This window comes from Gymnoscopelus microlampas (genome assembly GCF_963454915.1).
Source record: "Gymnoscopelus microlampas genome assembly, chromosome: 22".
In the NCBI taxonomy this organism is placed as follows: domain Eukaryota; kingdom Metazoa; phylum Chordata; class Actinopteri; order Myctophiformes; family Myctophidae; genus Gymnoscopelus; species Gymnoscopelus microlampas.
The window spans coordinates 9,823,760-9,851,665 of record NC_139959.1 but is presented as its reverse complement, the minus strand read 5'-3'; the positions used below and the strand labels follow the sequence as shown (position 1 = coordinate 9,851,665).

General features: G+C 40.3%; 3 protein-coding genes across 3 annotated transcripts; 1 reads left to right on the top strand and 2 right to left on the bottom strand.

Moving 5' to 3' along the window:
* The first annotated feature begins 2,363 nt into the window (after positions 1-2,363).
* Positions 2,364-8,421, top strand: chmp5b (charged multivesicular body protein 5b). Its single transcript, XM_084048362.1, has 8 exons — positions 2,364-2,545; positions 3,727-3,831; positions 4,563-4,609; positions 5,136-5,229; positions 5,332-5,403; positions 5,892-6,000; positions 6,803-6,918; positions 7,479-8,421. The coding sequence occupies exons 1-8, from the start codon at positions 2,477-2,479 to the stop codon at positions 7,527-7,529; spliced, it is 663 nt and encodes a 220-aa protein (XP_083904488.1). The 5' UTR covers positions 2,364-2,476; the 3' UTR covers positions 7,530-8,421.
* Positions 8,422-8,438: 17 nt separating this feature from the next.
* fastkd3 (FAST kinase domains 3) lies at positions 8,439-14,914 on the bottom strand. The gene is made up of 7 exons (XM_084048361.1): positions 14,863-14,914; positions 11,945-13,425; positions 11,251-11,336; positions 10,876-11,050; positions 10,544-10,613; positions 9,641-9,755; positions 8,439-8,739 (listed from the first exon to the last, which is right to left on the bottom strand). Exons 2-7 carry the CDS (start codon positions 13,386-13,388, stop codon positions 8,641-8,643), a joined length of 1,989 nt encoding a protein of 662 aa, XP_083904487.1. The 5' UTR covers positions 13,389-13,425; positions 14,863-14,914; the 3' UTR covers positions 8,439-8,640.
* Positions 14,915-17,531: 2,617 nt separating this feature from the next.
* LOC311038963 (myosin regulatory light polypeptide 9) lies at positions 17,532-22,724 on the bottom strand. The gene is made up of 4 exons (XM_084048594.1): positions 22,635-22,724; positions 19,570-19,770; positions 18,783-18,944; positions 17,532-18,068 (listed from the first exon to the last, which is right to left on the bottom strand). The coding sequence occupies exons 2-4, from the start codon at positions 19,751-19,753 to the stop codon at positions 17,896-17,898; spliced, it is 519 nt and encodes a 172-aa protein (XP_083904720.1). The 5' UTR covers positions 19,754-19,770; positions 22,635-22,724; the 3' UTR covers positions 17,532-17,895.
* Between the last annotated feature and the right edge of the window lie 5,182 nt (positions 22,725-27,906).

The following is a 27,906-nucleotide window of genomic DNA, read 5'->3' as shown; positions in this document are numbered from 1 at the left end:
TCGTGTGTAATAAATATATTACTTTGGAATCTCATTAGTAGTACTTTTTTTTTAAGTAATAGTAATTAAGCAATGTAATGCACTTCATACATTTATATGTATACACGTATGCCTATCGTGTTCTACATTTTCATGTCAGCTTGATTATAGTAAAACAATGGTTTGGGCCAGGGTGAACCTTTCATTTCGTAGGACACAAGCAAATAAACATGAATTAAAATGATTTAACTTAATGTTTAAAGGTGTTGGTCTTCTCTGACAGCTGGGGATGGAAATTCTGCTCTCAGAGCATGGACAGTGACATTATTCAGAGGAACTTTGCTATGAGCGTGTCCTTATTAGTTCATGTCTGTGCTTGCCGTTTTATAACCCTGTTATTTTTCCACATTCGTTTTTCCTGCAAAATGACAGCCAGGTCAATAGATAACAGACATACCTAATATGTCCGGTGGTTGATAATAAAGTACGGTAATGAAATTCATACAGGCTCTCTTCTCTTGTACTTAAAATGTCTTCTTTATGTCTGTTCAATCTGCAGTATAGACAGCTATATTTGGAGCCGCTGTGTCTTCAAATGGAACTCTACAAGTGAGCAGAATAGCAAGGAATGTAGTCATCCTATGTTTGTTTTGCCCCATAAACTCTGTATATTTCATTTGAAGTCAACACCATGTCACAGTGGCTGACTCAGAATGCAAGTCCATATAGAAGCAGTGGCGGAAAGAAACTAAGTAAATTTACTCAAGTACGAGGGATTTTTACTTTACTAGAGTACTTCCCATTTTCAATAATTGTACTTTTACGCCACAATACATCTCAAAGGCAAATATTGTACGTTTACTCCACTATAATTATTTGAAAACTTTAGTTACTATTTACTTTGTAGATTTTGATTATTATTACAAAACCATTTCAGACCTACAGTATATTTATACTTTGGCCATTTGAAGCTCAGCTTGTAGAGCTTCAAAGGGATTTGTATACATTTTATACATTTGAAAACTTGTGAAATGGGACATTCTGCCTAATGAGTACTATTACTTTTGGTACTTTAAGTATATTTTGATGCCAATACTTTTGCACTTTTACTCAAGTACATTTTGAATACCGAACTTGTACTTAAACAGACTATTTCTACAATAGGGTATTGATACTTTTACTTAAGTAAAGCATGTGAGTACTTCTTCCATCGCTGTAGAAGAGCCTTTTGCACTTTCAGGATATTGCAGAAAGACGGTGTGTCAGGGGAGCCCTCCAGAGGAAATGAAAAGGTACTGGAGTCCGGAAGATTGTTCTGTATGGGGGAAAGCATATAGCTCAATGGGGGAAGCCCATAGACATGTTTGGGGGGGAGGACACAAGCTGTTAGGGTGGCATCTTGACATAATTTCCCTAGAATGGAAAGTAGATTGCAAATGGTGTGGAACTGTCCCATCCCGATTTCCGGGGGATGCATGATGATACTGTCTTCTTCCAACTAGAACAGGGGTCTTCTTTCAGATCAAGGACCCCAATTTAGCTGAGAGAGACACAGCCATGTGCTGCATTGCTCATTGCACGTGATACCACCAGGGTTGCATTGCTCATGGGACGGCCTAACAGCCCTGGGTAGTGTATATCTGTCTCTGTCTGTCATTTAGTGCAGGGGTCTTCAACAGGGGGTCCGGGACCCCTAGGGGGTCCTCAGAGTTACTACAGGGGGTCCGCCAAATCTTTGTGTGATATGATTTTTTTTTTTTTTTTTACATTAACCACTTGAACCCTAGCATTCCTTTTCTGAGGAGAACTTAGCAGATCAAAAATAGCAGATCTACAAGCTCACAACGCCTCGCGCTGCGAGGCGTTGTGAGCTTGTAGATCTGCTATTTTTGGCAAAGAGTTTTATAGGTGTAGAGGGAAAAAAAGAGCAGCAAAAGTTGATCTGAAACACAATTTTATACGATATAGAGGGGGTCCCCGCTTCATCGCTCTCTCAGCTAGGGGGTCCTTGGCCTGAAAACGTTGAAGACCCCTGATTTAGTGTCTCCATGAATGAGTATGTGAGGACCCCAATTAAAACAAGCCAGTGGCTTTTTGGGGCCTTTTAATCCTATTTAGTTGACCTTGTATTTTGTATTATTATATTTTTTATGCAAACTTCTAAATAAAGTATTCAATCAATCAATCAATCAAAAAAAAGTGGGTAGGCAACCTGGTCTGGCGGAGATCTGCAATCAGAGAAGCGCACTTTTGCCCATGCTTTTGCCACTGTGAGGATACCACTCCGGTAGATGGCGCTAATGCAATGATTATGGATGCCAACCGCCATAAAAGTCCAAAAGAACAAGTGGAGGCGCAGAGTGTCATGTGACTGCCGCGATGACGTCAGTCCAAAGTTACTCTTCCGGGTGTGTTATTCTAGGTGGTTTCACTTGACACAGAGCTAAGTAGCTACATTATTCGTTTTTTTCCATAATTAAACAACTTTCTTAAAGAAATGAACCGTATCTTTGGTCGAGGGAAACCTAAGGGTCCACCGCCCAACCTCACTGACTGCATAGGAAGTGTAAGTGATTCTTCTTTTTATCCACATGAAGAAAGTAAACAAAGAGCTCTTTCTGGTCATTGTTTGTGGGTCGACGCTAGAGAGAGAGCTAGCTGACACGACAAGACGCACAAACCAGACTGATAACGTTTAATGTAATGTTTTAATTGATATGTCATGGTCAGATCAGGTTGCTATACTATTAGCTATGTTATTAGGCCAGTTAGAATGCAAAAGGACGACGTTATAGATACTCTTTCTCCTATCCCTGAAACATGACTGTCAAGCGTCATGTGAACCATGGCTACTCTTTCTCCCTGAAGTCTTGTTTAGTTACGTAATTGGCGTTATTAAGTGAACAAGAGATGACTGTGTGTCAAATATGAAATGTGTTTAAGTCACTTTGCCTGCCCAGGCCAGGGCATGATTCAGCAGCATTAAGTCGTTTTTGGCAAACAGTGTTAAAAACTCCAACACAGCTCAGCCTCTGACAGTATGATGCGTCTTGTATCCATGCAGTCCATGTTCTCGTAATAACCAGTTTGACAGGTTTGAAGGGAGTAACTACAGTAGCTTGAACCTTGACAAAAAAAATATCAGCACATTTTTCATGGCCGTGATGACTCCTCCCTGGTGGTTTAGTGATTTGTTGCTCACATTTTTCTATATGGTATTTTTTATTGTATTTTTTACTGACCGAACTGTAAGAGGCGTAGGATTATTTATTATCAAACAGCAGCTGTGTGCCTTCACTACTAAAATGACTGGAAACTCAAACCACCAACTGCAGTAATACCTGGCTCTTAGACAGAAGAGGACACGTGTTCAAAAAATAAAAAACACTTACAAGATTGTTCAAAAATAGCAGATGTACAAGCTTGCAGGCTTGTAGATCTGCTATTTTTGAGAACCACTGTTCTCTAAACCACTTCTAAATCCTCAGAGTTTAATGAAAAACATATGTTGCTATTACAGTATATATCAAAAATCTAAAATCTTTCCCGGTTTTTAATGGGTTAAATGGATTGGTGGGGAGGACCTTTTATTTTCCGCCCACCCATCACTTTTAACCAACCAAAAATGTAAATCCTGCTGCGGCGCCACTACTGTTATAAACACATTGTTTAGTAATTTTGGGGCACATAATGTCAATGCCTCATTTATATAACAAAGACATAATATATATCTTATTCTGTTTCAAGGTGGACTCTCGAGCGGAGTCCATTGACAAGAAGATTGCCAGACTAGATGCTGAACTGGTGAAGTATAAGGATCAGATGAAGAAGATGAGAGATGGACCTTCAAAGGTGAGTTCCATTATTGTGACATATAGTTTTGCATTAAGAACATTAGTTACACAACACCAGTGGTGGAAAGTAACTAAGTACATTTACTCAAGTGCTGTACTTAAGTAAAATGTTGAGGTATTTTTGCATTTTACAATGTACTACTTCTACTCCACTGCAAGTAACTAGTTATTTTGTAGATTTTGATTATTATTTCAAAACGCATATTAACCACTTCAGTCCTATACTGTATATATATTCCGGCTATTTGAAAATAGCCAATCTACAAGCTCACAATGTGTCGCGATGCGACGCATTGTGAGCTTGTAGATCTGCTATTTTCAAAAGACCTTTATACATTTTGAAAACTTGAAATGGGTCATTTCTGCATAATGAGTACGCATACTTTGGTATTTTAAGTATATTTTGATGCCAATACTTTTGTACTTTGATTCATCATCATGATTTGTGTGCATGGGGATCTCATCTTAAACAAGCTTAGTGCTTAATGAGTCTCCCAGTTTAGTAGACCTTGTATTGTGAATTTGTACTTCCATGTACTGATGTTCTCATGTCTTACTAAATAAAGTACATCAATCAATCAATCAAAGTACATTTTGAATACAGGACGTTTACTTGTAACAGAGTAAATCTACATAGCTGATACTTTTACTTAAGTAAAACATGTGAGTACTTCTTCCATCACTGGAAATGTGGTGCTGTGTATTCAATCCGTTTTTGTTTTCTATTAGAACATGGTCAAGCAGAAGGCTATGCGAGTTCTGAAGCAGAAGAGAGCGTAAGTAGAGGTGTACCGATACCATTTTTTCCTTTCTGATACCTACAACTTGTGTATCGCTCGATACCAGCATTTTAGTCAATGTCGTCAGCTTTTCCGATATTTGTATCGGTATTGGAACAACTCTAAATGTAAGTTGTTTTAAACTTGGTACAGAACGGCAGAAGTCATCAGGCTGCCATTTGACATACAGTGAATGTTAATAGTAAACTATACATTAACCCTCTAAGCAGGGAATGCTATTCCCTCTAAATCCTAAACTGTTATTTTTTAAGTATATGAGCCATAACCACTTAAGCCTTGCATACTTAGACAAATAGTGGAAATAGCCGATCTACAACCTCACAAGGTTTCACCACCACATGTTGTGAGCGTGTAGATTTGTTATTTTTTATATTTTGTGGGGAAATTGTAAACTTTAGGAATCAAATTGAAACATTTGAAAAATGTGCCCAAAATGGAGACACCAGGGTTAATGTTAATGATTAAGAATAAACTTCACTGTACTCGTCTCCCCCCCCCCCAGGTATGAGGGCCAGAGAGATAACCTCATGCAGCAGTCCTTTAACATGGAACAACAAAACTACACTATCCAGACTCTCAAAGACACTAAAACCACAGTAAGGGACATGATGTGACATTCTGCAACTACAGTATGAATACTTTGTCTGGGACGCTAGCAAAACGTTTTGCTTCTTAAGTTAAGTGTGCTTTTCTTTTAGGTTGACGCCATGAAGATTGGTGCCAAAGAAATGAAGAAAGCCTACAAGAACGTGAAGATTGACCAGATCGAGGTATTATTCTACTTAACGATATTATTCTACTAGGGGTGGCCATAGTTGAATGGGTAGAGAGTGCCCCTGAGCAAGACACGTAACCCTTAAGTGCTCCCTGGGCGCTGTATTAACCCTTTAAGACCTGAGGCGATTCTTAAAAAAAAATCTAAATCATAACATTTTTTGGAAAAAAATAAAAAATGTTTTCAAAAATAGCAGATCTACAAGCTCATAGCGCGGCACCGCCGCGCTATGAGCTTGTATATCTGCTATTTTTGAATAGCCAAAGACATCTAAAGTGACACAGAAGCGTTCAACAAACATTCACACTCCAAACCTTCAAAACAAGATGCAGCCTCAACTATTTCCAGTTTATTTTCTTAACAATTCCGAAAATTGAAATGGCCACATTTCAATGTCCACTGCCAGTGACCTTCTCACAAGACAAACGGATCCCCTGAAATAAACATGGTATGAAAGTGTTGCTTTTTTGTTTGAATATTCAGGATCTTCAGGACCAGCTGGAGGACATGATGGAAGATGCAAACGAGGTGCAGGAGGCGATGAGCAGAAGCTACGGCACGCCTGAGATCGATGAAGATGACCTGGAAGCGGGTCAGTGTAAAACAGTTTTCAAAGCTTTTCATGTCAGTAATCCTTGCTGAGCGTAAGTATGGGGGGCGAGCACGTGCGCATGATTTATTTTTACCGACATCAGCTGAAGTCCTTGTCATGTCTGTCTATCAGTCCCTCCTGGTACACACAACACCACTGACCACTTTCTTTTGACGCCGAAACGCTATTAATTAAAATGTACCAGAAGGTTTGTGTTTTGAACTGGCAGTCTTGACTGAGGGGGCGAGATGCTCCAGTTCACCCCCCCCCCCCCCTTAATTTAATCTCCACTTCTAACCATTTTTGAACCCCACAGGCAAGTTCAGAAATCACGTTTGATATATATTAACGTACAGTGGCTGTCCTGGATCAAAACTTGAAACTCTCATGCTTATGTTAACTACAAACCTTATTTCAGAATAAATCAAATCCCTATGTAAGATATTTGGTGAGGGAGAACTCACTTCTGGATTTTAGAACTACAATCTGTACCAGTATAATCACTGCAGTGTGCAATAAACACGATCCAGTGCTCCATTCCTCATGATTTCCAGTTGGAATGAAAATTATACAATTAGCTGAAGGGCAAGGGTAATGCCATTCCCATTTTTTATATCTTCTAATGTTTCCAGCATATTCAAACACATTGTCTCTATAAGGGCAGGAAGATAACTTAAATCCGCCATTGATTAGAATATATACACATATTTTAAAATGTGTAACTTACACGTATGATTTGTTTGTTTATTGCACTGAAAATGGATAGTTTCAGAACTCAGTAGATGTTTGCTTGTGTCCACAGAGCTTGACGCCTTGGGAGATGAACTGCTGCTGGATGAGGACAGCTCCTACCTGGATGAGGCCTCTTCAGCTCCCTCCATTCCAGAGGGCCTGCCCAGTGACAAGACCACCAACAGGGTACGACTAACTTTAGTTTTGCCAGACAAATTGGCCACAAGACCATATTAGTCTAACCTGGATAGCACACGTCAGAGTAACGCTTTTGTTTTCATCACATATTTTTCGGGCCCCTTTACGGTCCGATTCCTTAATGGGTGCTTTTAACGATCGCTATAGGTGGTTCCAAATGGACCCTTACAGGTCTGTAACTCTGAGTGTTCAAATGGAACCAAATGGATCCTTACAGGTCCGTTTGGTTCCATTTGTACAGTCTCAGAGTAATGGTGGTCCTTGAAATTTGAATAGTTTGAGAACCACCGGTAGCGGTATTGTAATTGTATAGCAGACTTGAAGTCCTCCACATACCGTACCAGCTCTGACAGTGTGATAAAACTAGTTCCAGAATCGGTTCCAAATGTGATGGAACCGATTCCGGTCACTCAAAGTTGGGTCTGGATCCCAACCCTACTGCAGTGACCTATTCCCCCTGAGTCAATTAAATGTATGATCTTAGCTTATAGCTCGACTTTACACAGTTCTCATTCTGAACATTGGTTTGGAATAATTGTGTGTTTCAGGATGGCGTTCTGGTGGATGAATTCGGCCTGCCACAGATTCCTGCAACCTAAAACTTACAGCAAGTGGCAACGCTGATGTTTTACTGCAACCTAAGAGTTACAGCCAGTGGTTACACACTGCTGTTTTATATGTATCATAAGCTTTTTTTGTATTTATGCAACGGACACTCCCCAGCCACCGGCTTCGAATGCTATCAATGCATTGAATGGGAGATTATCACGTTTTATCAGAGCATTGAATGGGCGAAGTAGGCGAGCTACCGTCTACCCCGCGATTTGTCAGACCATTCATTGGGCGTAATCAGGAGCTACTGACCTACCGACGGAGGCGGAGCAGTCCCCACAACAATATTTACGATTCTGTCCATATCGGTACATAACTCGAACGGCGCTGAGTAGGCACAGGCGAGGGTCGCACCGCTCCGGACGGCAACTCAGTCGCCTTAGCTCCTTCGGTGGCCCGTCGCGGGGCTCCACCTCGCCTGAGACTGCGCGCCTCCGTCATGGTCCGAAACCGAAACAACCAAAACCAAAACCGAAACTAAAGTATTTAAGTCATCTCCGTCGGTAGGTCAGTAGCTCCTGATTACGCCCACTGAATGGTCTGATAAATCGCGGGGTAGACGGTAGGTCGCCTACTTCGCCCATTCAATGGTCTGATAGAACGTGATAATCTCCCATTCTATGCATTGATAGCATCCGAATCAGGTGCCCCAGCGTCAGATGGTGACAGCATTGAAATGTTCAAAGCAGCTTCAGGTTAGTTAATGGTAAAGCATGGCATGGATCACACTCCATAGTATATATAATGGTTAAGGATAGTCTTTTCTATGAATAAATGCCTTTCCTCTCTTGAGGTGATTCTTGGAATTTGGAGTGACTAACGACTTTCTACTGCAGCATGGTGTTCCCAGCACAATAAATTATATTTTCTGAAGATGAACCTTATCAAGTCATGAAATGTATATAAAATCATTTATTACACAGTACTGTGTACAAGTGTGTAATCAAACTATCACAATCCTTAGATAATGATAATTAGCCAAAATAATAAATACTGCATAGATTATAAAGTACAGGTTTGCAAAAGAAAGATACAGAAATAACAGCTGCATAATTTTTGTTATGCACGTTGTCACCAGCTCAGCCTGTAACTACGTTGTCACCAGCTCAGCCTGTAACTGTGTGGAAAGATCTTTTTATGCAGATATTCTACGATGTCCGTCTTGCTTTGTAGTTTCTCAAATTCAAAGAAAGGTATCTAAAAGAAAAAGGAATCAATCATTTTAATGTCAGTCAGGAATGTATGCTGCCAGCCATAACACTAAATATACAAAACAGTTATTATAGTCAGACACCTAAGAGCAAAATGGATAGTAAGGTATATAAGACTTTTATAACACCACATTTTTTCCCCCTGATCAGCTATTGTGCATATATCACAATAGCTTGTCAGGAAAAAAGTGTCCAATATGATAAACAAGGGTTAAGTATGCTTTTGTGTGTGCAAACAACCCAGCTCTTGTGCTGGATAATCGACAATATTGTCAAGTATGGGAGGGGTGAGCAGATTTTAAAGTGCAACTTAAACAATTTTTGAGCTGGTAGACGTGTAGGGGCCACTAATGCCAGGAATTTATTCTGGTCCCACTCTCGAGTGCTCACGCCTCTGGTGGAGTAATAAGTGCATTCATTTAAGGGCTCCCAGGTGAGCTATTAACTAGACACTCCATTTTTAAACGGTCATTCTCAGCAGCAGAGGCTCTGAATCATAAGAAAATAGCTGACGTTTCAAACAGGTAAACAGAGGCAGGTCTGTTTTGCCTAGACTCTACACTGAATTATTCCAACACACTTTGCTTTGGTCCATCTCCATTTGTCATGTAACTGGAGGGGTCTGGGTCCATTTAAAGTGATGAAGGTGCTTCAACAAATGTGAGCAGCTCAGTGAGGGGAGCCTGAAATTTTAGTAATTTAGAGTCAGGCTTGATTTTGATGATATGTTTTGGGGAACACGTGACAAATGTGTGCATATTGGTCATTAGCATTGATGAAACCATACAGCACATTATCTTTTAGGCCTTGTGAATATCACAATGTAGCTTAAAACTGTTAGCTATGTATAACACAAATGCAGTGAAAGGGACTCTGGAGCCTCTCACCTGAACAACTTCATATCCCAGAAGTCTTAGATGTCGTTGCTTGATGGCCTCTTTTCCCAGCAGCTTCCTTGAGTTGGTAGTGAACCTCCTTTGTCCATCAATGCAAAGTGCTATCCTGCAATGATTAACCAAATGATTAAACCATAGATATATAAACACAGATACCTCATTGGCTGCTGCTGTTCATTGGAGCGATGCGTCATCGCAGCCGCCATATTTTGAGTGGAAGCCGTGCCTCCTAGGAGAGGTTTAGGCATAGTTGTAGTGGAGTTAAATGTTAAGGTTTAGACGCAATCAAGGTGAAACACCAAAGAAAGAGGGAGTCCCCGTGCCTCCTACTGCATGTACTGTATGCCCTGTGTATGTCTATGGACGTAGGAGGTCTCTATTAAAATCATAACTCGCAGAATTCTCAACCATTTTCACACAGTTTGGTTTGTTATAAATCTCAGACTAGGGATGGGACGATATGAAAATGTCAGGTCACGATTAAGTGGCCAAAATAATTGTGATTAAAGATATTAATCACGATAATCAAAAGTATGCTTAAAACTCTTAAAATGGCACTTTAGTTTAACAACTTGCACCCCAGCATTCTTATCCTGGGGTAACATTAGGCAAAAATAGCATATCTACAAGCGTGCAACACAAGATTTTCAATAAAGATATCTTAAGACCATCAGTGCTACATTGTGACGCCTGTGTGGGTAGTTTTTTACAAGTCTATTAGTTTTTTTCTTTTATTGCTGCATTTCAAGGCTGTAAAACTGCACTCAAATTGATTCTCCAATTCTAAATAAGCGACTTTGTATTGATGTTCACTTGACAGCACAAAAAGAATCATCCCAACTAATTTCACAGCTGTATATTAAAATAACCCTGTCAAGTAACAATGATTCACACCTCTTGTAGACCTCTTCACTATAACTGGCGGGCTGGACAAATCCTTCTTCATCAAGCTTTATTTCCACATCTGAAACAAACAAAACAAAAAAAGAATAGTTAGGCCAAAGTCACAAAAAGGGGAAGTTACATTTAAGTAAGTTTAACCACTTTTTTAATGACTAAATATAACATTTTAAGCATTGCGCAGGTTCAAATCCAGGGTAAAAGAGGAAAGTTACATAGTACTTGGGTTTTCTTTTTCCTCCTTTTTTTTATCTTCACCTATAAAGACATGCCTAAAATCAGGACACCATGGTTAAAGTGCTTAAATTGATTATTTCGTTCGTTACCTATTGTGTAGCAGTATGGAGTGAGAACTTTAGATGCGAAGTATGACCGGGCCCCCAGCAGGTGCACCAGTCCATTTTTCACACGGTGGTACAAATGTACGTCCACTGGAGTCTCCAGCGAGCGCCCGAGCAGGAGAAAAGACTTGACCCGGTACTTAGGAAGGAGTCTAGGACCCTGTAAGGAATTGGATGTCACAAGAGTACATCTGTGTCATTTTTCACTACTGACCATCTCAGATTTCACAAAATAATAAAATTTGTATTTCATAACATTACAAATCTCTTTTTCCCCACAGTACAATGAAATATGTAATGCTGGAGAATAACTTAAAGATGTGATATAATTTGTAATGTATTAATTTCTTGTGGTATTACATCATAGAAGGGACACTCCAGTTTCACAGTCATGTAGAGTTGAGTCAGCTGAGCCAGGTTGATGCGGTCAATTCCTGTACCCTGTTCTAGAACCAAAAGACAGAAAGAGAAACATTTCAGACTTTGGTTTTGTTATTCAACTTCATCAGAATCAACTTTATCGTCACATCACAGATTTACAGGTGTAAAATAGTGGGTGAATTTTGTTTTTGTGCAAGCGCCATCATTTTTGTTATTTCCATAAAAAGAGAAAGGGAAGAAGAAGAGGGGTGGGGCAGGGGGAGAGTTCATATTCACGATGTAGGTGAATTGTGCAAACAGAACGGAGTCAACCATAACGTTTAAAATGGTTGGTGTTGGTGTTTAGGCATTACAAGTCTAGGTATGATTAGGTCATTGTAAGGATCTGGGTGGGGCTGTTAGCAAATGAGATTGCATGACCTCAAACTCCCGAATTCTGAGCTTGTAAAAATCGGGTACCAATTCAGGAGCCAATCAGGCATTTGTTAACCCATTAAAACAGAAAGCATCTGTGTCGACTCATTTTAGATTTTAGTGTTGGCTATAAAAAATAAAAATAAAAAGCTCAAACTTGTACATATCTGCTATTTTTGAAAAATCTTCAAAGTGTGCGAACTAATGATTTGTAGAATTTGTAGTATCGGCCTCAGGTCTTACTATTGACAAGCTTTACCTTGCAGCTGTTGAAGGAAGTAACCACTGAAAACCTTGGAAACAAAATTGACTGGGAATCGCTCCACCAAGATGCAGGAGTGGAGCAGATTGAGCAGCGTCCGGGGCTGGAAGTGAGAGAAGCGTGTGTGCAGATTGGCCTCGACCTTCCCGAACACCTGGCCAGCGTTGGGGGGCAGGTAGCCCAGCTTCCCAAACGGTATGATCTGCCTGGCCAGCTGGCTGGTGGTGTAGTCGTCCGCTCGATACACAAAGCTCTCGGCCACGGCGTCGAACACGGGCACAGACAGGATGTTCTTCTGTCCAAAGTATTGCATCACCTTGGTGACAGTCTCGGCGTGAGAAGTGAATGCCATCTTGGGTACGTGCCTCTCCATAGCTGCTACGAAGTAAGAATCACTATGACCAAAGTGCATCAGCGCCCCGAGCACTACCGTCAGCTCCTCGTCACTGAAGTGGGGCACGTGTCTTACGGCCTGCTTGCACAGATTAATCACCAAGGGCATAGCCTGAGTCTGGTCCAAGACCACCAGAGCGTCGAGCAGCCCGCTAACAGCAGCAGGGTCCATACTGGAGGTGACCAACAGAGCGTGCGCGTTCATGGCATTGAGAAGGTTCTGATAGTGTCCACATTCACCCAACCCGCCCTGCAGCAATCTGTAGACTGCGACGAGGTCGGCCAGGCTCCACTCTGCAGGCTTCCGTTTCTGTACCTGCTCCATCACCTGCACCAGCATCCCACAGCCAGGGCCCTCCAGAGCCAGCATAGCCTGCCCCAAAGTGCATAGCTGCCCCACACTCATCTGCCCCTTGTCCAGTCTTTCCTGGCTCTCGGACACCAGCCGCACCATCAGGGTGCTCCAGGGATCCAGGTAGAGACGTGTGCACGCCAACAGGGCCGACACCAGCCCTTCGTCCGTCAGACGCCCAGAGTCCTGCTCCAGCTGGAAGCACAGGGTCCTGATGGTGTCGTGCTCCAGCACCGTGGGGTTCTTCAGTGAACTGCTAGCCTGCTCCAGGTCAGCCACACGATGCAGCGCCGCCGCTCCCATGGTATCAGACAGGATCTCCACCGTGCGCATCAGCCTGAGAACCTGTCGGGAAGAAGAGCAGTTACCCAGTCGTTCCCGAAACGCCAGCTCTTCTGTGTCCGTCGGCCGATGGAGCAGGGTCAAACGGAACCGAAGTGCAGGATCCCGGTGGAGTCCGACAGAACCGGGGGTGAGGAAGGATGGTTCCCTAACGATGGTGGACAGTCCCATAATCCCACAGTTAGGCTGGAGCTTGAGGCAGCCATGTCTCTGGATAGTCCAAAGGCACTTCTGTTCAACACTTCTTCTGGCACTCCGGTGTCCTGAATTGCACCTCAGTCCAAAGGCAAGATAAACATGAGCAGCACCAGCCTGCCCGAGCAGCTGGAGTCTCTGGGATAACTTTAAAGCCATGGCTCGGGTCCAGAACTCGGCATACCCACCAGCAGACCTACGTATAAAACAAAAACAATGTAATACACAAAATAATTTAGACGGTTTGCAAATAACTTCCCAAAGCATTTCTTTCAATCCTCAAATACTAAATATGAAGTGTGTAGTAGGAGACAGATACATGTCAGATACATGTCCCTACTCGAGTAGACTCTTGCACTTTATTAGCCATGGTTCACATGACGCTCGTCTGTCACAAGCGTCATGGCGCTACTTGCTCCTGGTTTTTGAAGATTTTACATTTACAACCAGTACATCTACATAAACGTTCAGATTTCAAATGTAAAGTGCTTACTCAAAAGCCACGGATCTAACAAGTTAAAGCGCCCGGGTCTAAGTACCCGTATCTTCCGTATTGTTCAATGAAAAGCATTTTAATCCAGTCGGCGGCCATTTTATTTTTTATTTTTTATTTTGTATAATGTATCAGAGTGCAATACACCTCCCAACCAATAGGGGCGCATACTTGAAAGCATATGGAGAAATTTCGGAGAAAATGGCCACCGATTGGATAAAAAGGCTTTTTATTGAACACTACGGAAGATTCGGGTACTTAGACCCAGGCGCTTTAACTTGTAACATCCGTGGCCGTGGGGTAAGCACTTTATATTTGAAATCTGAACATTTATGCAGATGTACTGGTTGTAAATGTAAATCTTTCAAAAAACAGGAACAAGTAGCGCAATGACTGTCAGTTATGTTTCAGGGCTAGCACCTTAAGTAACTGAACTGACAGACCACCCTTTCAGGGTGTTGCCAACCAACACTCTTGTCTTTTAGTTAAAGGACGACTTCACCACTTTCCAACATACCTTCATATAATAGGTCCTCACTAATGCTCATGATAAAATGATACAATTTTTTTCTACTTGGTCTGTGTCTCATAGGAGGGCTGTGGACAGTCCAGAAAACTTCTTTTCAAAAAGATTTTAAAAAAAAATATTCAGATTTTTATTAAGGTGAGAACAATGGGATCTATTATTGCATTGCAACTTTCCAGGAATACAAAGCCTGCAGTTTCTATTAGCTTGGAGACCCCATCGATGATGTCACTGGTAGACGGGTTTCTGAACTGTTTCCAGCCCTCCTCTGAGACACAGACTGATTAGAAAAAAATTGTACCATTTTATCATGAGCATTAGTGAGGACCTATTATATGAAGATATGTTGAAAAGTGGTGAAGTCGTCCTTTAAGTATACTACACCACATGTAGCACATTGTAATAAGTAGAACACTGAAACGATTTTGTAACTCATACAGCTTTATCTTTTTGCCCTTGCCTAAAACGTAGAACAGTTGGCTCTCTAGCTAGCAAACAAGTCAGTGCTGCTAGTTCCACTAAAACAAGCTGCCTTTTGATTGATCACAAAACGTTACAAAGACAAGACTACGGAACTGTCTGCTTAAATGGATATAAATTAACAACATACATACCCGGTCTTCTGTAGGATTGACGGTCACAGCGCCGCTCATGACAGAGATGCCACCATCTTTGATTACAAAACCAACGTGGTTCCATAACGTAATGTGGAATAATGACCTACGATTGGTTGATGTGATGCCAGGCTGCGCCAATAGCAGAGCCGCGAACAGGAAAGGCGTTATCCTTGACTAACCTCGCTCTCTGATCCTCGACCGCTAGATGGCGACATCTCTCATGTAAAGGCACCTTTAATAATTCCCTGCTTATATTATACAGTCAACTGCATTTGTCAACCTCAGTGTTGTAATCTTCATCAGTTGTTACTTTCCCTCCAAAATCCAGTTTAAATAGCATAAATCATTATAGGAAACTTTAATGGTTCCATATTTGTATTGTGATCATAAACTCAGGATTCCTGCACATTTTCCATTTTTAAATTCCCTACTTTTCCAGACTTTCAGAATTTACAGAATTCTTAATCGATTTGTTGCACCATATTTGACATCTGAGTACAACTAGAAAATAGAACTAAAGTCCACTGACTTTGCTTCATTGGCTGTTTATAAAACATAACTTGTAGTTGTTGTCAGCACTGTTTACCAAAAATAAGTCAACTAAACTGAAACAGTCCTACCTATACTCATTATTTCCCCTTAATAGATAGATAAAATAATATTATTGTTCTCCCTATTAATGTAATCAATTTTATAAATAAGAACGGAAAATGGGCCAATAAATATATGTTTGCACCGTCTGTGCAGCCTCATTTATTCACTATGTCCATGGACATGACGATGAGTGCAGCCATTAAATTATGGGTTCTTTCTGATAACTTCATCACTGCATAAATGTTTAGACAAACTTGTCACAATTACATAGTTATTTGTGATTTGCTATATATGCAATTCAGAGATATTGCCACATTTTCTTTCAAATCATTTGGTGATAGATGTGTGTATTTGGTCAAGTTAGTCCAGACTATTGACATATGTCAATAGTATTATTTTTCTATTCTCTTTTTAGCGGCGCTAGCCGCTCTATACCTTTAGGTATAGAGCGGATATTAGCCCTCTATGCCTGGCTTTTGCGTCAACGTTCTGATTGGTCAGGTGCGCCAACGTTCTGATTGGTCAGGTGCGTCAACGTTCTGATTGGTCAGGTGCGTCAACGTTCTGATTGGTCAGGTGCGCCAAAGTTGTGATTGGTCACTATTCATGACATCACTATGATGTCATGAATATAGAATTCGATGTCTATATAAACGATGACAATGACTTCATCTTATTATTCATTTGGCTAAAGTCTCCGTCTAGGTAAGTTATTTAAAGTTAATATGACGAATAGAAAGAGAAAGATACAAGAACAGATGAAGGGTGAATGTATAGAAAGTCTGAGTTCGGGACCCAGTCATCCGTTATGACAGAATGGTTTGATAGAGACGATCGAGAATCCAAGAGTCCGTTAAGGTTCTGATTGGTCAGGCCCGTCAAGGTTCTGATTGGTCAGGCCCGTCAAGGTTCTGATTGGTCAGGCCCGTCAAGGTTGTGATTTGTCAGGCAAGGGGACTATTCATGACATCACTATGATGTCAAGGTTTATTTTTTATTTCCTCATGTTTTTTTTTGTATATATTTTTATTTGGCTAAAGTCTCCTTCTAGGTAAGTTATTTAAAGTTAGATCCTCAATTTAACTTTATCTGTCGTCGACGCTCTGATTGGTCAGACCCGTCAACAAAGTGATTGGTCAAGCTTCACATGACACATGGCTATAAACACATTATAAACACATATCGATGACATAATGTATTCAAAGGCGCCGCTACCTTCACACAGGGTGTGATTTTTTATTTCCATACTTGTGTTGAAACCTTGTAGTCTACAGTGTAGACTGTAAAAGAAAATAGATCGAGATCTGTTGACAGTCAGCTAGTCATCCGCATCAATACTCAAAATTATGTGACGTCATCCTATAAATACCATTCCCAACTGTTGATATTATATTGGTGTTCATACATTCATTCATAAGATTGTAGATACATTCATATATTCACTCTTGAAAACTGTAGCCTACATATACATGTACAATATATGCATTGTTGGTAGACTACACACTGTTGTGTTGCTGATAGTATGTTTAATTTACCAACAGTATGTAGTCGACCAACAATGCATACAGTATATTGATACTGTACACTCGACACATTGCAGCCAATATGTCCCCCCGGAATCAAGAAATGTGTATAATCTTATCTTTCTAGGACTAGGTGATACAATTTTAATGTTTCCCATATGCAACTGAACTTTGACAGAAAAAAAGTACCTAATTCAAATAGTCTTTACTTTGAGCTTGTAGTACTGTACATTTATTTACCTAGTACTGTACATTTACCAAGATCCAATTTAATGTGTAAGGTTTGTCAGTAATCCCTTTGGACAATTTACCCATTCACATCTATCTTTTCTCCCTAGACAAATGACGTGGCTGTTGCTCACTTTGTTCAAGTCAGGGCATGCAGAGTATAATGGGCAATGGAGGAGAAGGAATTTGCAAAGACATGACTATTATGACCAGAGGGGATAAAGATACCATCAGCTTTTTCAGCTTCATAAAACCAAATGACAGGATGATGTAATCATTTCAATGGTCATTTATGCAGGACAGAGAAGATTTGCAAAGTACAACTTTATTATAGGGCTTTATTTTTTCAAAAAGTTTATATTATAAAATGTAAAAACTCAGCTAAACCAGATCATTTGAATAGCAAAAATGCTTTTATCTCTCAGAGTTGTGCCTCCAGTGTTTACATCTTTGCATGACAAAACAGTAGACTGATAAGCAAACTAACAACCCTTAGAAATGTCTCCATTACAGATGTGCAAACCAGGCAATGCTGGAATTTCACTACAGATATGGTTCATAATAGTTACTGGATTTGGCTGGTTTAATAATTGGGTTTATATACGAGTTGAGAAATGCAGCAAAAATGATCTGGGTGAAGGGTAGGGTAGAAAGGGTGGAAACTACTATGTCTGGTATGGCTTTTTTAATCGTCCTTGTCCTTGGCACCGTGCTTTAGGATGCGTGTGAACTCCACATAGTTGAAGTTGGCCTTCTTGTCGATGGGAGCCTCCCTGAACAGCTCGTCCACGTCTTCATCTGTAAACCGGTCGCCCATTGTTGTGAGCAGCTCCCTGAGGTAATCCTCCTGGATGGCACCTGAGGCAGAAGACGGACCAAAATAAGATAAGGATTTCAAGAATGCACTAGTTTAGAGCTCTGTTTCCTAAACACAATAAGTAGAATTATGTTTAGCTATTATCATATCATTCTAAACCTATGTTCTTGCTGTTCTACAGCCAACCACTTGTAGAAATTACATGTCTGAGACCATTAGGGTTTTATGGAAGATGCTTCTGAACATGCAGTCTATTGCTAGATTGACCACTCCAAATACTCTGTAATCTTAAAATAACGAATAACCGAAAATAGCCTATATGCAAGCTCACAACGTCGCGCTGCGACACGTTGTGAGCTTGTAGAACGGCTATTTTTGGTATGCGACATGATTCCATAGAAGACTTCTATGACATCCAAATGACTGAAATCAGTGATGGCGACTGAGTACTTTAATCCATGCAGTATCCACAAGACCAGTAGGATGATTGCAAGAAAAATAATAATACAGCCAGTCCATTAACACCCATTCCCTGTGAAACAGGTTTGTGTAAAAGCTAAATATTTGCCTTGTAGGTCTCATGACTAACAGCTGTTCCCTACCCTAATCTTTAAAATAAATTACTGCAAAAGGTCATGTTACATATTGTGATGGAAGTCCAAGTGAACATACAAATGTACTACACCTATACTAGAATTCATATTGATCAACCTTTGCAGGTAGACGTAATGGTATGACTATGGAAAAAGACGTACCTGTTCCCTCTTCATCGAAGCAAGCAAATGCATTTCTAATCACATCCTCGGGGTCTGTGCCATTGAGTTTCTCTCCAAACATGGTGAGGAACATGGTAAAGTTGATGGGCCCGGGAGCTTCGGTCATCATGGCCTCCAGGTAATCATCAGTTGGATTTTTCCCTGAGAAAAATAAGGACAGTGTTAGCACTGCAAAGCATTACAATCCTTGAGGAAAGTCTGATTACACAGAAAGGTGATTTATTACATAAATAACAATGATAACAGAAAATAGCAAACATGCTTATAGCAATAGCCAACTAGGAGCCAAGGAGGATTTGTTCTGAACCAAACAAGGATACGGGTTTTGTTAAGGATCCGATGTTAACAAAACTCGTTTATAGCAATAGATCCTCCAAGTGTTACACCACCAAAATAAAACTGGAGACAAGTAACCACTTAGGCCCTATTTTACATGTAATTTTCACCTAATTACATTAGGTAGGCCAAAATAGGAACACCATTAAGAAAACATGCCCAAAAGAAAACGCATTAAGCAGGAACCCAATTAAAGTTAATCTTCATAAGATGAAAAAGACACCAATGCTGAAAACCAGTCATTTTGATAAGATCAAATAATCAAACAAAACAAAAAGAGCCAATTAATCTCTGATGGTCTCAGAGACGTCGTGTGTATAAGCTAGGGATGGCCGATTAGGAATTTTTAACCTACATGAGCAAGCTTAAGGCAATTGGTTCTAAAATAGCCGTTGCCCATTGCCCAGCCCCAATACAAGCTCCCACTCACCCAGTGAGGCAAGCATGTCGTGAAGGTCCTCTTTGTCAACAAAGCCGTCCCGGTTCTGGTCAATCATGTTGAAGGCCTCCTTGAACTCCTGGATCTGAGACTGGTCAAACATGGCGAAGACATTGGAGGTGGCGCGCTGAGGGCGCTTCTTGGTGGTCTTTCCCTTCGCCCTTTTGCTAGACATGTTGATGTTTTTTGTACCTGTATGAGTAAATAACACATGAACAAATCAACATGGTGCATCCGGCTTTGTCGAGTGTCTACACACAAACACAATTGACCCGTGGTTCTGGGGAGGGAAGCCAGGAGGGGAGGGTGATTATTTTCACTGCATGTATTCCTACGGGCTGGGCGCGGCACCGGTCAGCGGGAAGTGTTGGGCAGGAGGAGTAGGACAAAGGCTCTACATCCTCCCAGGCCAGTCAGTAGTAGTGGTGGGAAAAAAGGTTAATTTCAGTGAACAAACGATTTCGTTCACGTTCACGGCAATGATTTGTTCAAATGATTCGTTCACGTTCTCGTTCAGTAGCGCTATTTTCTAGTGTTAAAGTAAAAGTACAAAAGTATTGGCATCAAAATATACACTTAAAGTACCAAAAGTAAAAGTACTAACATATTTGAAAATAGCCGATCTACAAGCTCACAACGCGTTGCGATGCGACGCGTTGTGAGCTTGTAGATCTGCTATTTTCAAATAGCCTAGGTATAAAATGGGGCTAAAGTGCTTAATGTATGTTTTATAATGTTTGTAAGACACCATCGCGGGAGCGTTCTTTTTTTTACGTTGTGCGTGAACGTAACAGTTTCAGAAAGTGAACAAGCTTGTTCACTTTCATGGCAAATGAACTAGTTCTTTTGAACTAATCGATCATGAACGACACATCACTAGTCAGTAGGATACAACAGCAGTGACAACACAGAAATGTGTGTGGGGAGGAATCAATTGGCATAACGAAAAAAAAGGCTCAGAATGCAAAGACAAAATTCATTTTCTGCAATAACGGACTACAGCTTTTAGAGTGTCCCTTGCAAAACTACCAATGGGTAGAATTTTGAGGTAACGTTTGTCCTGTGCATGTAGATTTGGTAGATCTGGAACAGTAATCCATGTAATATTAGTTCAGGCACAGTCCGTTTTATAATAATGTCTTAAACTGCCTTCTCTAACCAACCACTGATGGCTGTCCAGTGTCCACCACTTACATGTCATAATAATATTGCTGTCTTGAGTCTTATGCAGTTTTATATTGCATTTTCTTTGAGGTGCTGTAATATTGTTTAGTTTTTATCGTGCTATTTTGTACCCCATTTAAAATGTATTATCCTGTTATTCTATATAAAGTGAAGTCTTAAAGAGAAGTCTGCATAAGATAAGACCATTAGAGTGTGGATGTCCTAAGTCATGATGACATCATGTTATTTAGTAGATAACATCGTCCTTAGCCATGATGAAGAGGCTCTCATCCTCCCCCACTCAGGCCTGACCTAATAAAGTCATCAATACGACACAAGAATCTGAAGAGACAGAGTTAACGAGGACATAAGTCAACATAGAGTAATGCATCCAGCCAAAATAAGGTTTGGTCAGTCATGCACATGTCTGTGGTTAAGGCGGGGGAGTCTAATAACTGTGAGGCTGCGATTCCCTTGTGTGGTGTCCTTCATTCACGGTGCTATAAATGGAAGTGTACAAGCTCTGTCTAGTTGGGTCGATTCACTCTGAAGGAGAATTACTGATGTGAGGACAAATGCCCTTATCAGGCGACTAGGTCTGGTACCTATCCTCGTTTCCTTCCCTACCTGACAGCAGAGGCTGGCTGGCTCAGTGCTGTAGAACAGTGGTTCAGGCTGCGACCCCCGAAAATAATCATATTTGAACTGGGGACCCCCCACCCTGATAGCCACTTGGACTTGTAGGAGTTGAGGCATTACAATTTGTCTGACTCGGTTCCACAGATAAATAGTGAAAATAGCCCATCAACAAGCTCACAACGCCTCGCAACTATTTTCACAATGTTTTCCTCTTTCTTATATTATTTGACAATTTGACCTATGTTTGACCATTTTTTATAGTATAGTTTGTTGATTCCTTCTGATGCAGTAACTGACTTTTAATTTTCGTTGAGGTATTAAAAAAGGTCTTAAAAGTCCTTAAATTGTCACTTCACTGTCATCTGAGGACCCCCTCCCCACCCCCACCCCCAAAAAAGAAAATCATGTGGGGAACCCCCGGGGGTCCCCACCCACAGGTTGAGAACCACTGCTGTAGTAGAGCGATGGTCTACTCCTAAATCGAGTTAACAAGCGCGAACAGAACAGATGTGTCTCTTCACCATTTGGTAAAAACACACACACACACACACACACACACACACACACACACACACACACACACACAAACAATAGAACTTTATGCTCAGTCTAAGACTTTCTCACAGAACCCGTTTTGCAAACAAGGAGTACAGTAAAGTTACAGACTTATGTATCGCTCAAACCAAAGCACCAGTTCTCATGATGGAAGGGAATAATATTCTAAAGAAAACGGAAAGTTATGATCAAAAGTAAAACGGCGTTTTAAAAAGGAAATATCAGTAAGAAATTCAGATCCAGGCACAAAGAGGTCAGGATAGGTTTGATAAGTTAAAAAAAAAAAGCCTTTAAATCAAATGCTGGGTGATGGAGGCCTGGTTTAGACTGCGTAGATCAGTTAGCCAGTAACTAATAATATTAATATAGATCCAATTTAGTCAACCTCAAGTCAAGATGAGTCTGTCAAACTCGCCTTTACTCAGTTACACACGAAGAATTCATATTTATAAAATGGCCGACAAGAACTAAAAATAGTATTAGTACGAGAGGTTTAGCCAAAATCTCTCATTAGCTGGCTGGCTGGCTAACCGTTAGCAGTGATAAACGCGTTTAAACATTCCAACGTAGTGTCTTACACTTTAACATTATTTAGGGAATCCCAACACATGCGTGTTCGAGTGACTTTAACACACAAGACAATACAACTATGGAAACACAAGATAGTATATAGTAATATAAAACGATGGTCTTCTTACCTGACAAGACGAATAAAAAACAGACAGACAGCTGTTGTACCCTGATGCTACTGTTCTTCAACCACTCCCTGACTTCCTGGTTATACCCAGCGTTGCCAGACATTGCGAGAGAAATAAGCAACTAGGTCTATGAAAACAAGCCTATGTGTGAATGCATTTGATATTTGAAAATAGCAGATATACAAGCTCACGACTCGTCGCACCAAGAGTGAAACATTTTGAATATCTATACAGAAATATGGTATGGGGCGCGTCCCCCAAGATTTCAAACTAGCGAGAGCCGAGAGTAACCCCTCTGTACAAAAAAAAGGAAGCAAATTAGACCCCGGCAACTACAGCGCTATTTCTATTCTTAGTTCTATCTCGAAGGTTATGGAAAATGATCTTGCTGAAAAAAAAACTAATGTACGAATTCCAATCTGTCTTCAGAACATCCCATTCCACTGACACATGCCTACTCTATTTGAAAGACCACATCAAACCACATCATGAGGTGGAAGCGGGCAAATACTGCGGCATGGTCATGCTAGACCTCCAAAAGGCATTTGACATGGCATTGAGAACAGGTGGTGGAGGTGGGGTAATGTCTGCATTCCGACATCTCACTACTCCGACTAGTGGCTTCCACGTGCGGTTAGGGTTAGGGTTAGGGTTAGGTATAGGGTTAGTTAACGTCGGAAAGGCGACATGTCGGAAAGGCGACATGTAACCCCAGGTGAAGCTGTGAAAGGCCTACTAGGGCCTTTACGGTTCCTAATATATGTAAACGACACAACATCAGCTTTTGACTACAAATTCTTCTTGTTCGCGGATGACTCGGCTCTCCTGGTCTCGGACCAGGAAAATTGCTGGTCGAAAAAACCCTTAGCTATGAACTCTGTAAAATATGCACCTAGCTCGCTGATAACAAACTATCATTACACCTTGGTAAAACTGAATCCATTCTCTTTGTGTCCAAAATAAACCCCTGCAAGGCCGATGGCTTCACAGTAAAAGTAGGTGACAATGTTATCACAAGAAAACCTGGGTTGTATTTTATACATTTTATACATGCCAGTGAAAAAATGGCAACTAAAGTCATCACAAATCAATCAATCAATATGGAGGGTCCCTGGCACAAAATATTGTACAAAATAGGGTCCTTGATTTGCAAATGTTTGAGAACCACTGGTTTAAAGTTTAAACAACATTTAGGAGACAAGCCCAAATAAGCAACTTACACTTTAGAAACAAGCCCCAAAAAACACAACTTACAATCAACTTTACAGAAAAACAAGCCCAAAGTCGCTTATAGTAAGCAGACATGGCAACACTAATGATTATACTGTTTGTTCCGGACAGGAAACCATAGAACAAACCAACTGACACGAAGAGAGGGGTGTCACGGAATACATAAACTATTGTTAGTTGCAAATTAACACTATATATATCCAAGGAGGATTACGTCTGGGATTTATTGACGATTTTAATTAATCAATATTCAAGATAATGTTGGAGTGCATTGTGTTATTTGATAATGGGAGTTAGAACGCAATGGCATCTCCCCTACTGAGGGGAAATGTAGTTTTCACAAAACACTCCCTTGCCTGAGTCCAAATTCATGGATATATGCCCTTTTAAGGGCAGAAGAGGAATGTATCTGGTGGTGTGTAATCGACATTACCTGAACATTACCATGCATACAAATACCATTGAGCTATATCATCATACCCCACATAGATACATGGTCGTTTACTCAATTGCATATCTTCAAAGAAAAATGCCAAATAAACACTTAGCATTGTAATTATTGAATATTATATTTATTATTATTATTTATTTATTTATGTGGATTTGACTTAATAATAATAGGCTATAATAGTTCATCACGGCCCCTAATAGCCTACAATGAACATAATAATGTTGACTGTATGGATAAATATAGATGCTGAGAGCGAGCATGATATCTAGGTCCCCAGTTCCCCATCTGGGTCAATGAACAGTTGGTACCCTATCATCACTACAGAAGAGGCTTAGCACTGGGGCTTTACGGAAAAAGCAGGGGAGACATGACTCATGTCACTGAAATGAGCCACATCAATAGTCTAGTCACTAGGTGACGCACTGTCAGTGTGATTACAATTCTGGGAGTTGACAACAAAACAGTGCAGATAAGCAACAGGACCATTTTTGTAACCATGTTCTCTTTACATGCATTCAAACTTTTGATTGATTGATCGAATACTTTATTAACAGTTTGCAGATTGTACAGGCACGATTTACAAAGATTGGTAAAAGGATAACACAAAAATCCCTGGGGGCTTGTTGTTCCCGTTGTGGTCCTGTAAACTAGGCCTATTCATAATAGCCTACTTAAATTTGCACCTTGAGCCCTATAAACTAAAAAACATAAAATGGAAGATGTTGTTGTAGTTCTATGTTGGGTAATGGATAATACCACTACTACTGTTGTTGTACTACTACTACTACTACTACTACTACTACTACTACTACTACTACTACTAGTAGTACTACTACTACTACGACTACTACTACCACTAGGCTACTAGAGGCTACTTATTATTATTATTATAATGTTTCCCCTTTTAGTTGTTGTTGGGGTATTTGACAAGTACATATAGGTATAACCTGGAATTTGTCCTCTGCATTTACCATCCTTGTTAATTGGTGAAAAATAACTATCCATCTACAGCCCACCCACTGTTTGCCCTAGAGAGCTGCATGGCTTAAACCGGATGTATCATCTGTCATGATTGGATTGTATGTCCATGAGTGATGATGATAACAGTTGTTAATAAGTTCAAGGGTGTGTTCCAGTGTAATGGAAACAAAAAATGAACATGCCTCCTGAACTCTCAAAAAGGTCCAACAGGAGTAGGCTATATCCATCTCTAGGAATTGTAAAGAATTAGATCTCTTTTCCACACTGAATTGGATTAACTTTATTCATCCTCAAAGGGGAAACTGATTTGCCACCACAGACAAAGCTACAACACTCAATAAATATACACAATGAATGAATAACGGCAGACATTTAACGGTAAGGAGATATTCCATTGCATCAACAATAAAAAAGGTTCAATGAATGACAACTGTCACTGCCACTGCAATTTAGTACTGTGGGATCAAAATGCCAGTCTGAGCAAAACTCAAAGACTTTACTGCATTTGATGAACGATAACACAATTGATGAAATATGCGAGGGACATTCTAATTAAGTTAATTTGCTCAAATTATATTGATGAGGTTCTGTATTTTGATTTATCAAATTAAGCCTACAGATAAACTTGAATAGACCTTCATCAACAGCAGCATCCCTACCCACAAGCATCTAAATGAAAATCCTTCCTTGTATGTGTCAATACACCACTTTCCTAATTGTCTTGAAACATTTATTTATCTATTTATTTGTTATTCATGATTGATTGATTCATTCATTCATTTTGCTCATGGAAGTGTATGGAACCCAAATATTATTGTATTGTCATATTGAACCACTAGAGTGTGCTATTAGCATAGGAAACCATCAATAGTAACGTCTACTCCAGGAGACAGGAAACGAGAAAACTCAAGAGCAGAGAGAGGTTCGAATTCGAACCCAGGTCCTTGCGAATTGCGATCACTCACTAGGAGTATAATGTGGTCTATGTATTGTACTGCAGATGTGAAGAGATCTGGCCACACATGGGGACAGCTGAGCTGGCCCAGGACAGCCTGGATGCCTGGAGAGCACTTGTTCGTGGCCTATGCCCAAGTTTTGCTATAGGCTAAGTAAGTAAGAAGTAATGCAGTATGTGTGGTACTGTCTACCTGGCTGCATGAGCAACCAGGCACCCCTTGGAAAAATCTATCATTTTAATTTGTCATTGATACTTATTTTACCCAAGTAAAACATTCGAGTACTTTTTTCACCACTGCAGGGCAGCATACTGTATAGCTTATAATCGACACTCGCCAGTCACACACACAAGACAGACAGACAGACAGACAGATAGATGGACATTTTGATGCATTTAATTATTGATTACCGTGGGGAAATTCAGGTGTTACAGCAGCAACAGCAGTTAGCATAATAGCTACAGGTAGTAGTAGAAAGACATGAATTAGATTAAAATGACAACATAAAAAGAATAGACTTCTATAGAAGTCTTTAAGATCTTAAAGACTGACCCTAGCCTGACTGGCTTAGCATAATGTGTTCTATTAATAAATATAAGCATAAGTATAATACAATCTTTCACCAGTATATGATAGCAGTCACTAATACATACTGTAGCACCCTTCTACAGCACAGCCACCAAAGTATGGAATAGTCTAACCCCATCCCTCAAAAAATGCAGTTCGCTGGGCTCATTCAAAACAGCCCTAAAAACTCATCTTTCTGGAGGCCAAAAGAGGAGCTAGTACCAGTTTCCCTGTAGACAGACGACCCCCCTCCCCCCCTTTTTTTTGTATATATTTTTTATTTTTCATGCTTTTTTTTTGTACATAGTGGTATTATTTCTCTGTATTTTTATGTTGATTTTTGAACTGTTTGGTTGCTACTATATATGTCTATGACCTCTTAGACAAAAGTATTATAAATGTAACTGTGTTGTTTTACATTCTTTTGCCTAATAAAAATTTCAATCAATCAATCAATTTCAAAAACCTAGTGGTTGATCAAAGGATAAACTCAGATCACTAAATAATTAAACTTAATACTTTTGTAAGACATAGTGATACAGTAGATTAAGGATACTTAAAAATAAAATAGTGAAACGAATAAGACAAAGATAGATATACAGTGTTTGCACAGGGCCTAGTTCTTAGTAGGCCCACTTCTACCCCAGGCCCACTTTGCATATAGGCCATCCATAATACAAACTAAGTTGGTTAAATAATTGTATTTTTAGATCTGCTGCATTTTTCAGGTGGAAGTTGTGAAGGGATCCGGAGTGTTCCGCAAACGGAATGACACTGATTCAGAGCAACGTAAGCTGTGTGTGTGTGTGTGTGTGTGTGTGTGTGTGTGTGTGTGTGTGTGTGTGTGTGTGTGTGTGTGTGTGCGTGTGCGCGTGTGTGCGTGTGTGTGCGCGCGCGTGTGCGTCTGCGTGTGTGTGTGTGTTGTAGATTGGCTATTTTCACAATGTTTTCCCCTTTCTTACCTAATATTTGACAATTTGTCCAATTTGGTGTATAACATACTATTCCGCTGCCAACATGTGTTCGTAGTATAATTAGTTGACATTATAACGTGTGCATGTTTGATGTGCAGTGCCTCCTCACAATG

What these genes read in the sequence shown, in the direction of transcription:
- chmp5b (XM_084048362.1), top strand. Translation starts at nt 2,477, where the DNA reads ATGAACCGTATCTTTGGTCGAGGGAAACCTAAGGGTCCACCGCCCAAC. An exon ending in TGAAGATTGACCAGATCGAG is followed by an intron (nt 5,404 to 5,891) that starts GTATTATTCTAC and finishes TTGAATATTCAG; the next exon opens with GATCTTCAGGACCAGCTGGA. An exon ending in GTGACAAGACCACCAACAGG is followed by an intron (nt 6,919 to 7,478) that starts GTACGACTAACT and finishes TGTGTGTTTCAG; the next exon opens with GATGGCGTTCTGGTGGATGA.
- fastkd3 (XM_084048361.1), bottom strand. Translation starts at nt 13,388, where the DNA reads ATGGCTTTAAAGTTATCCCAGAGACTCCAGCTGCTCGGGCAGGCTGGT. An exon ending in CTTCCTTCAACAGCTGCAAG is followed by an intron (nt 11,337 to 11,944) that starts GTAAAGCTTGTC and finishes TTTTGGTTCTAG; the next exon opens with AACAGGGTACAGGAATTGAC. An exon ending in AGTGAAGAGGTCTACAAGAG is followed by an intron (nt 9,756 to 10,543) that starts GTGTGAATCATT and finishes TAATCATTGCAG; the next exon opens with GATAGCACTTTGCATTGATG.
- LOC311038963 (XM_084048594.1), bottom strand. Translation starts at nt 19,753, where the DNA reads ATGTCTAGCAAAAGGGCGAAGGGAAAGACCACCAAGAAGCGCCCTCAG. An exon ending in CGACATGCTTGCCTCACTGG is followed by an intron (nt 18,945 to 19,569) that starts GTGAGTGGGAGC and finishes TATTTTTCTCAG; the next exon opens with GGAAAAATCCAACTGATGAT. An exon ending in CTTCGATGAAGAGGGAACAG is followed by an intron (nt 18,069 to 18,782) that starts GTACGTCTTTTT and finishes CTTCTGCCTCAG; the next exon opens with GTGCCATCCAGGAGGATTAC.